Raw genomic sequence first — 10,802 nt, forward strand, 5'->3', positions numbered from 1 at the left:
CACACACACACACACACACACACACACACACACACACACACACACACACACACAAAGGTTCAAGTCCTTTGCAGAAATCGGGTTTCGAGTTTCAGTACAAATGTGATTTGCTGTGAAACAAGATGTTTGCGTGCTGTTTTTTTTTTTTTTTTTTTTTTTTTTTTTGGGGGGGGAGGAGGTTTGTCTGAGAAATAATGAACTAAAAGTCAAATTCCAGCAAAGAGCCAGCTGAACAAAAAATTTGTGCTGACTGCATCATATTACTTTATAATAAATAGTGTCATTAGAAAGATTTTATTTAGGGAATTCATGTAATGTAAATGTTTAATTGAGTCTTTAGTGGAGTTTTTTCTTCTTTTTTCTCAGACTTTCAGTGCATTCAAGCAAAGCAAAGTCTTTGGAAGAAATTATAACCAAAAAGGGAGTAAGCAGGACACACTTACAAAATATTTTCTTCAGACTGAATGCAATGTTAATGTAAAACTGCACATTGGTGCGCAGTGTTAAATTAGAATAAATACTGATGTCAATATCTGCCAAACTCCTAAGAGAATATACTATATACAACATATCAGCTGATGGAACTGAGACACTACTATTTCAGCAAAAACAGTAGCTCATTTTGAATATAATGGCTGCAATACATCTTTAAAAGTTTGAAAAATGCTGTTTTTAGCACTTCTCTTCCTGAAAACTGTCTGAAACTTCTGGAGAATCAGGAAACCAGTTGCTGGAGTTAAGGAAACAAATATTGTCTGATTCTTGTCTGATGGGAGTCTGGCTCTGCCTCACTAAATATTCCTTATGATGCACCAAATGTTTCGCAAGAAGCTGAACCCAAAATTCATTTGTCTTCTACTGACAAATGAAACCAGCGTGGAGATCTTACTGGATGAAATATCTTTCCTTGTTGATCAGCCACCAGAGTGAGCCACCCTGCTGTAAAACATGGAGCTCACGTCACACGGCGATGCTGCTGCTGCTGCTGACAGCATCGGACTTCAAGGAACGATCAGTGTTTGGCAAGTTATATTTAAAAAGTAATTAGTTATAGTTGTGAGGTACTTATTCAAAGAAGTAACTGAGTTGGTAACTAAGTTACAATATTTCAAAAGCAACTACTAGGCAAAGTAACGATTGCATTACTGAAAAAAACATGTTTAAATATATCAAATAATGTAAATCCTCTCTGAATGGAACTTTAAGATGCATGTTCAGTTATTTATCATAAAACTGATTGTTAAAAAAATGAACTCAAGAAAGAAAAAATTACAAACAGGAAAAGTTACATTAATGTAAATTATTCAACTGTCACTGTGTGATAGTAAGAGACAACACACCAGTCAAATTTATTTTGTAGCTGTAGATAACATCTCTAGATTTGTAAAACAATAATAAAACACAGTAGATAGATGTCAACACATGTCTGTACTTTCATTTAAAATTGTGTGATCAGGGCTCTGCCGCTGTATCTCTGTCACCTCACGCACCGTAAAAAACCCAATTACCAAAACATTGACTCAATTAGAAGATTGCTAAGGCAAGTTGAAATAGACCATTGGCTCAAGTGTTGTTATTGGGAAAGCCAGTTAATAAATGTTTGTACAATTATTCATAAAAAATATTGAGTCAGGTGATAAATTGTTGTTGGGTGAACGCCAACAATGGCTGATATTGACTCAACTAACATACAGTAATTGAGTGAATGGATTGGACAAGTTTTGCATTTGTTGACTGAACAAATGTGGGCGGCGTCATTTGCGGTAATGAACTTTGAGCAAAGGAAGTACGGCAAAGCCACAAAGTTTGTCGACACGGCCTCACGGAGGGACGAGGAGTGACAGGTAAGCAACACTGTGCGTTTGCTTATTAACATTGTCAATCTCTGAAACCAGAGTCAAAAGAAATTTGTTTTTCTGTGGAATCTGTTCTTGGGGGACTGTAACATTTTTTGCTTGCTAGCTAGCCAGTTAGCTTGGGTAGCCGGGCAGCTAACTTACATATTACCCCTCTAATTCATAAGGTCAATGTTTAGCCAGCTAACAGCATTAGCCGTCTAACAGCGCCCGAGGCCTCACGAGCAGCACGTCCGCACGTTAGCCAAACCCGCGGGGCAGGGTTTAGCTAAAGCTAGCTCCGGTCCCGCGAGCGGCACGTCCGCCCGTAAGCCTGCTAGCTGACGCTTGCTCCGGTCCCGCGAGCGGCACGTTCGCCCGTTAGCCGGCTAGCTGACACTCGCCCCGGCGTGGGCATAGCAGCGCCTCTGTGCGACAGCTGTTGGCGGACGAACGCCGTCAGCTCGTTGGCCAGCTCGCTCTAGCATAGATTTATAATATGGTTTTGCCTGGTAAACAGCCTAGCAAGCTAACCATCAGTCGGGAAGCAAACGTCTCGGCGGGAAAGCTAGCTTTGAAGGCTTTAATAAGGTCAGCTTTTCTAGCATTTGTATTTATATCAATACTTGCTCTGGAAGTAGCTGTAATCCTGTCATTCTCAAACCACTGGGTTCCCTTAACTCTGACAAAGTACAAATTGAACTAAATGGACCCCAGTCCCATTAAAGTTGTTTGAATATATAACGGTATAATGGACGATGTTTTAGCCAATGAATGGCGTGATGCGAGCGTCAACTATTGGTCCTCTGACATGTCAATCACGCTGAAGAAATGCTTGCGTCACGCCGTCAAGCGCGCTCGTCGGAGCAGCAGAGCAGGTAGGACGGTCTGGCGCATGCGCGTTTTTCAATAAGCGAGTAACAGACGTTTGGCTTCGACTTTATCGAGAAAATCCTCCATTATACCTTTAAGGAAAACACTTTTTCCTAACTTGTAAGGGTCATTTCACAGTCTCCTAAAGCAGTGGCTCCCAAACCTTTTTGCCTGTGACCCAAAGGGGAATTATGACATTTGCCAGGACCCAAACTAGTGAAAACAACAGATCTACAAGCCCACAACACATCATGAAATAAATTGGCTGTGCCGTTCTTTGGCTTCCATCTTAACTTTTTATTTTGGCATCTCTCTACTCAGGGCAGTTTCTTCTGCTTGACACAGTTTCTTCTCATCGACTTGCACTACCCTGTAAATATCTGTCGCATATCTATAGTTATGTATCTTCTCCCTCAGACGAAAGGAGGTCGTTGCTGAAGATGTGCATGTCTCCACAATCAGCCAGAGATGGCCAGCCCTATTCCTGTTGGGTCAGGTAAGTTTGTGTATGTTTTACTTTGTTCCTTCCACATAAAATGTCACACAACTGAGACAACCATATGCACTGGAGAGGGGTGGAACTAACTGTAGGTGGGAAGAGAAATCAGATGTAATGATTTTGTCAAGAGGAAGTTAGACTAATATTTCTAGAAACACAGAATAAACACAAAAACAACACCAGGGCCATGTTTCTTATACCCTAACATTAAATAAAGGGTCTGATGCCTCAAAGGTGGAATGGCCCTTTAAGCCTGGTATTGAAGATGGTCACTCTGATCTGTCCTGAGCAAGTGACGTGATGCTACATCTGTGGTTTTTGCTATGATCTGTCTACAGGTTGTACATTCACAAGTTGTCTCTTCATTATCTAATCGTTTTGCAGGTACATGCAGAATTCAGAAGAGTAACAGGAAAAGAATTGATGGAAACGTTCTTCCCCTCCTTGGATGAGCACACCAGAGCTCCGCACCGCAGCTCACCACCCCACTCAAGTGACACTAAGGAGTCTGTTGGAGTACCGAGACGAGCAGGTAAGATGGAAAATAACGGACAAATGTGTCTTCACCACTTAAACCCTACTGGGTGTCCGGAGTCCCTCACGATTGAAAATAGTGTTTTCTGTTATTGTGGGTAAAGCTTCTGCTGAGAATAGCTGATCGACAAGCTCACAATGTCACATAGTGAGCTTGTCAGTCTGCTATTTTCAGTAGAAGCTGTTTTCAGTACACTGTACATACAGTAGATGTATGTATGCAGTTACAATGAATCAGCCTTTAGATTCTAGATGTGAAATGAGCTGCCTGCCCACTCCATTCCCACACTATGTCTGAAAGAGTCGACATTGTAAAAAAATGTACAGTGACAGCATTACATTGTTGGTTTTTGTTTTAATTTAGAACTGTTTACTTTGTTTTCATGTTTAAGCACTTTGAGTTTACACGTCTTGTATGAAATATGCTGTATAATGTACATGTATGAACAATATGCATGTGACTTGACTTGTCCTGTGTATCCAGACCACAGAGATCGTTAAACATCGGAGGGTGGTGGCTGTCAAAGGGCTGCAGTATTACCTGGGGGAGAAAACCGAGCTTTTCAAGACCTGCCAGGTAAATCAGCATTTCAAGGAGAACATCCATCTGTCCATCAATATCATTTGGATATTGTTTTTAATTTCCTTTTTATTAATGTGCTCCATCTATAGCCAGACGGTGTTTACGAAGCCTCAAGCCCCGTGCCAATGGGTATCCTGGAGATTGTGGGGCCTCCGGGAGGCCTGGAAGCTGCGCCATTGCTACCTCCTTACGAGCCTTGAACCCCAGACTTTCCTTTACAGCTTATACTGTCAGCTATTGGATTTGCTCTGTTTTGCACTCTTTTCAAATGTTGTGTAATTTTTTGAATTTGAATTTAAATGTTTTGTTTTGTACACAGAAAAATAAACATTTAAAGTAAATTTGTCTTTATTAGTCTTTATTTAATTAGGCTATATTTTATGTTGAGTATATATCATTTAAATATTAATTCATGCAGTCATTATTATGTTATTCACTCAATTATTACTTTATAGTTGTAATGACTAATAAGTCCTAGTTGAGTGAGCACATGATGTGGAATATGACATGGTGTCAACTCATTTGTTTCAATTGGCTCAGTTAATAAGCCAACAGTCTTTCGTTCTGTCAACGATTATTAAGCAATTGGCTGAATTAATAGCCAACGAAGAGTTTTTCGTTCAGTCAATGTTTTTAAATAGTAATTGTGTCAACTCAAAACATTTCGTGAAACGCTTCACCCTATGAATAATCAATTCAACCAATTTTTTTTTTAATACAGTGCGTGACTCACTTTGCAACAATATGGTTCCTTCTTTCTAGACGATTACGCCCTTAGAACTTTGCAACAATGTATCAGTTTTGGATGATGTCATCATCTAATTTGACCTAGTTATGCAAATGAGCAGCTATGCAAATTAAACAATGATGTCACTTTGAATATTCCTGACTGAGTTTGCAACAATGTATCAGTTTTAAGGCAACATTGTTTTTTTTTTGGTTTTTGTTTTTGTTTTTTACAAAACACATAAAAGTGCATCATTTACTTATTAGGCATTTAATGAAAATACCATTACTCCACATTATGAACTTTCATTTAAACTATTATGACAGTGTAATATGTTTCACACACCTCGCCATTCAATTTAATTCAGCTTCATTTCTATAGTGCCTTTTACAACACAGTCATTTCTGGACACTTTGTTCCACATAAGCAAGATGTGAAAAGAAAAAAAATATTTTTAAAGGGAAGAAACTTTGCTTTTAAAGGAAGAGGGTGATGAATACAGGTACTATATGTAAATATTTAAAGTGAAACAACTCTAACTCATACCAAAACAATTATGCTCTTTTTTCCTGATGTATCCCTGAATAGGAGGTGTGTAAAACTCTCTGTGGGTGTTCTCAAACTCACTTTAAACATCTCTGGTTTAGGTCTTTTAAGCTAAAGCTGGAGGATATCCTAATCCTTTTTACTGTCATTACTGGATTAATACTGCATATCTAAATCTCACAAAGTGGCTGTTGGCCCAACTTTTCCCCACTCTGTTTTATTCACCCTGACCACTGGAGCAATATATCAATAATGTTAACAACCTGCTTGTTTTAGGCTTATAACTTACTATATACCTGTAATAGATCATTCTGAGGGAAAGCAGTAGTTCAGCACTTCTACTACAGGAATACACACAAACTCAGTAACTAATGAAGCCAAAGTGATTCTAAAAAGGTTTAATTAAAAAAAAAAAAAAAAAAAAACACATTACTGTCCTTAAAACTCTTAAACAGCTTATCGACTCTTGATTTTGTAACTATCAGTGATGAAAACTGATGGATTCTCTGTGAAGGCATTTCCCTTCCGTCATTGGGCCCCTGCGGCTGTGTTTCTCACTCTGAATTATTCACTCAGTACCATCAGACGAGTCAAAGTTTGCTGCTCTGTCGTCAGCGAGCTGCTCAACTCTGTGACGGGATCGATATTTCAACACACGATCACACCGTCTATAACACCAAACAGGACGGCGACATACTATGTTATTCTGCTTCTATGAAGACACTTTCAGTTCCGACTGGAGTCCTGATAGCGATGGTGCTTTTAAACAATCACTGTACGAGTGCTGATGGCCGTGGCCATCATTACTACACTCCACACACACTTCTGGAGATTTCCCATAATTATAAATGAACATGTTTTGAACAGATTAAGGGGCTGCATGGTGGAGCGCCGACTAAGGCCTTGTTTACATGACAACATCTTCAAGTGAAAAAGGAAAACTTTCATTGTGTTTTGGGTGTAAACGATGCTACTTTTTTGAAAAATGTCTCTTCAGGTGTAACTTTAAAAAAAAAAAAACTCAGTCAAGGAACAGCTGTTATAGTTACTTAAGTTTCACGTTTCCTTGAACATCTTTCACCATATCACATAGCTTTAATTTCTTTGAGGATCTTGATTTGAGACAAGGGTGCAAGGCAAACAGCGGGGTAATTGTGACGTCTCTTTACTTTTTTCATTACTGTCACAGCCTCCTGAGTCCCACAGGTCTTATGTTAGACACGTCTGCTCTACTGCTCTGGGCGTACATGGAAAATATCCAAGAGAGAGGAAGATGCCACATCCAGCAGTGTCATCTCTCACATCACAGTGAGAAAATAGTAGTCTGAGGGCTTTTTGTAGCGTTAGCATCTTCTCCATGTTTTCTTTTCTTTTTTTCCAGAAGCTGACTTCTTGTCTCTAACAACCAAAGTTAATTGTTTTCCCTGAATTGATGCAGTTGTAAATGTGTGTCTGTGTCTGTCTCTCTGTGTGATTCACTGATCAACTCTCCAACAATAACATCTACCAGGATCGGCTCCATCAGCTACAGTACATCCCCATAAGTTGTTTATGCAAAAGTTTTCACCCAAAGAATCTTCTGCATGCAGTTCCTTCAAACCGTAGAGTTTTGTTTTGAGAAAATTTCACTGCAACAAAGTCAAACCAGAAATGTAAGATCATTACTTCTCTCACACTCTTCACTCTGATGAATGTATGCGTAAAACAAAGGACCCTGAACGTAACAGTTTCTTTTAAGTTCAATGAGAAATGCTTTAAATCACTGGTCCAAACACGTTTAAGCTGTTTAGCGTTTCGTCAACAAGATCTGCAGATCAACACCGTTCAAATATGTTATCATATTTACATGTTTATGCTGTATGTTTACATTGGATTTACTTTACAAATGTTCTACTCCTTCAGGTAGTAGAACATTGTGATTAAAAAATGCCTAATTTCTCCCACCATATAAGTTTAGGCTTACTCAGACGCAATCAGCTTTTCTACAAGATATATTGATCATGTATCCGTGTGATAGTGCAGGTGTGTTCATGCTGCAGATGAAAGTTAGCAGAAATAAGTACTCACTGAAAAAAGCCTTCAGTCCGTCAAACAACCAGTTTTTAAAATATCTGATCGCAAGCGGAGAGTCTGACCTCCTGTCCATCTGGAAGCGCCACTAAGTCTTCCAGAACCAGAACCACACACACACACACACACACACACACACACACACACACACACACACACTCAGGAACAACAGACAGAGGGCCGTGGGCTGGCCGCCGTGGGACGGCTGCATTGTGTTGGGGTCAGCAGCGGTTTCACATCACATGATCAACAATCAAGATCAACAAGTTACAGAAAAGTCTTTCATGTTGGCCGAAATCCTGCCAGGAGACCAAGTGACACACAGGTTCCCAATGCATGATGGGAGAGGACCGCTAATGTCTACCATTGTACACAGCCAACATCAGCTATAAATGTTTCCTTGGGCATAACTTCCAAAAACAAACATTTCCCTGTCAAACCGCTCAAGTTCAGAACATCAAAACATTTGTAATTTGTTGATTAAAAAAATAAAAAAACAATGTGTCACACTTGTTTTGTGTGAATCTGAGTGCCATATAGGATGAAAGCCAAACTCTATCTGAAGTGATGTTTAAGTTTTCGTACTGACTCTTGATGTCGTCCAGGTAAACGGAGACCAGCGTGGCCGCCTCCTCGGGGTCATCGGTCGCCACGCCCGTCACCTGGCTCCCGGGTGAGATACCGTTGTGATTGGGCTCTCTGGAAAGCCGTGGACACACAGAGGAACTGAGTACACATAAATAAGTATCCGTTCCGAGGCTCTGAGAAGTTGTGCTTACCTGCTGTCTCCAGCAGAAGGACTGTAAGCCTCCTCCTCGCCCTCATCCTCGCCCTGGTCCTCTACGATGGTGGCAGCAGTGCCGGGGACGGAGCCTCGCCTGTCCTCTGTCCGGCCCCCGTGGGCCCTCTTCCTCCGGCTGTCGGCAGGCGGTATCGAGAGAGGATGATGGACGTTGAAAGACGCGTGGCGGTGATCTTTACCAAACGAACAAAGTAAAAGGACAAAGTCAATCTGAAGTCAATATCGATAGCTGGGCAGAGTACTGCTTCCCCTAACTTTACCAGCAGGGCTTCCCATCCAGCTCTGAGCTGAAAATCTTAAAGTAAAAGATATGTTTTCAAGTCAACTGTGCTGAAAAAACGAGTTGGAAAAACCTCACAGTCTGCAGTTGGTAATTCTTCAATATCAATGAGAATTTTTTTTACTGCAACAGTTTATCATGAAAACAATGGATGAAATGTTCAAAAGTTAAGTTGAATCTCCTGAACGTCCTGCAGCAACACCGTGAAGATGACAGGAGACAACAGAACCAGCAGACCCCTCCAGACTTTTCCTGAATCAGATGAGCCGTGGTGTCTCACCTTCGATGTCCTGCTCATCGTTGACGTGAGGTTGCTCCAGCGGGCCGCGACCAGAATGGTGAAGAATCTGCTGAAACCCGTGAACTTCAAAGGCCTGGTTCAAGTCCTCCTCCTCTTCGTCGCTGTGGCAGCGTGGCGAAGCAGGATCCGACTGCAAGAGAAGAGTGTTTCTCACCGAGTCGTACACACACACCTCAGCTGGAAGCATCCACATGTCGGTCCCTCACACAACCTCTGAGTCTGTTGTTCTAATGTGACCCTGAAGTCCAAGTCCTCACCCCAAAATTAAGGCAATGTTGGTGCCATCTTGGAACTTCCTTGATTATATTTGGAGAGTCTAAATGTTTTCTAGTCATAGGTAACATGTTCTTCACCAGTCAGCACGACCAGCAGACTTTTATTTAGAAAAACCTGTAAACTGTAAGTAGTTGAATAAAGTGCTGGAATCTATTTTGAGTCTCATTGTTAATCTTTAAAGATGACAAAGAAGCCATGGTAGGCAAATTCACTAAGTCTCAGTGTTGTTGCCCTCTACCCCCAAACCAAGGCATTGATTTACATTTCCAACAAACATCAGAACTCATAGAAGCCCTTCCTGCACCTGAAAGGTAAATGGTGAATCGTCAGCATGTTGCAGGGCAGAGACTTGATCTCTTCTTGTCTTGGATTTTGCCTTCAGCCAACAGACAACATTCAGCCTGGTACTTACAAAAGAAGTATGTTGAAAAGCAGTTGGTGCTGGGACCGAGGACAAACACTTCAAGGGCGGATGAATTTAGTAATCAACAAGGAGCTTTGGAGACTTTTTTTGCATCTGAAATTCAGAATACAGAAAGAAATGGTACTCACAGCAGGTTGAGTGAGCCAGCGACCAGGATCCACAGAGTTTTGGTTGCTCATGGCTCTTGCAGAGGTCAAAGTTCAGACGTCCGTGGTGGAACGGTTTTGATGTTCAGCAGGAGCTCAGGCAGCAGAACCTGCAGAGAAAAAAAAACATACAAGGTCAGCAGTCACTAAGGAACGCTGTTTTACATTCGCCTGCCGTCTGACCTGAAACTCTGAAACTTCAGGAGTAAATATTTCTTGCTGCTTTTGCCCTACAGCTATTTTTCATACTCAATTTTTCTTTAAAAACTAATTCACAAGTAAAAATCATGACGGGAAAAGGCCCCCCCCTGACCCTCCCAGGTGTTTCCTGCCGCTGCATCTTCCCAGAGCTCTCTGGCGCCCCCTACCTGAAGACCTTACCAACACTTTGACAAACTCTGCTTAAAAAACCAAGAGTTAACTTAAGAAGACACCGTTCAGAAGTATATTGAGAATCTGACTGTTTTTAAGGTTTTCTCACTCACTCAGTAAGTCGCTGACAGCTGTGTGTTGATTCATGACACACTGCAGTGAAAAGCCTCTCTCAGACTATTCTGCCGGTCAGTTTACCGAATCTGATCAAACAGGTAAGAAACACTTCAGGTTTTCACATTATTTGTTCCGTTCAAGCAAATGTTTAAATCCGATTACGTAACCGCGCTGTTGCTTTTCCTGAGACTTTGCTGGATATTTAAAGCTTGATAAAGAAGTGGAGGCCTGCAGGTCGTTCTCCATCTGTCTGCAGACAGGCTCATCCCCCAGCCGGTCCTCGAGGGCCTGCTGCTGACAGCAACAGGTTGGACTCCAAAGGTTCAGAAATCACAAGTGATGTGAGAAACGTAGCTGGACCACGCTGCTGAGCTTCAGCTGGTCTGGGTTCACCCTCAATGTCAGAGCGCGTCCCCG

General features: G+C 41.3%; 1 protein-coding gene and 1 long non-coding RNA gene across 2 annotated transcripts in view; one reads left to right on the top strand and one right to left on the bottom strand.

Annotated features, from left to right (window-relative positions):
* The window catches only part of LOC115406121 (anion exchange protein 2-like), a 29,946-nt gene extending 21,454 nt beyond the window's left edge, over positions 1 to 8,492 (bottom strand). Inside the window, exons 1-2 of the mRNA XM_030116028.1 lie at positions 8,447 to 8,492; positions 8,257 to 8,364 (exon numbers count right to left, since the gene is read on the bottom strand). Of these exons, the coding sequence (XP_029971888.1) occupies positions 8,257 to 8,364; positions 8,447 to 8,492 (154 nt within the window). The remainder of the gene's footprint in view (positions 1 to 8,256; positions 8,365 to 8,446) is intronic.
* On the top strand, positions 1,762 to 4,580 carry LOC115405103 (uncharacterized). The gene is made up of 5 exons (XR_003933417.1): positions 1,762 to 1,844; positions 3,126 to 3,204; positions 3,592 to 3,739; positions 4,226 to 4,318; positions 4,414 to 4,580. It is a non-coding gene; the product is annotated as an uncharacterized LOC115405103 (long non-coding RNA).
* Positions 8,493 to 10,802: the final 2,310 nt, after the last annotated feature.

The sequence above is a fragment of the Salarias fasciatus genome, chromosome 18, assembly GCF_902148845.1.
Source record: "Salarias fasciatus chromosome 18, fSalaFa1.1, whole genome shotgun sequence".
NCBI classification, from domain to species: Eukaryota; Metazoa; Chordata; class Actinopteri; order Blenniiformes; family Blenniidae; genus Salarias; species Salarias fasciatus.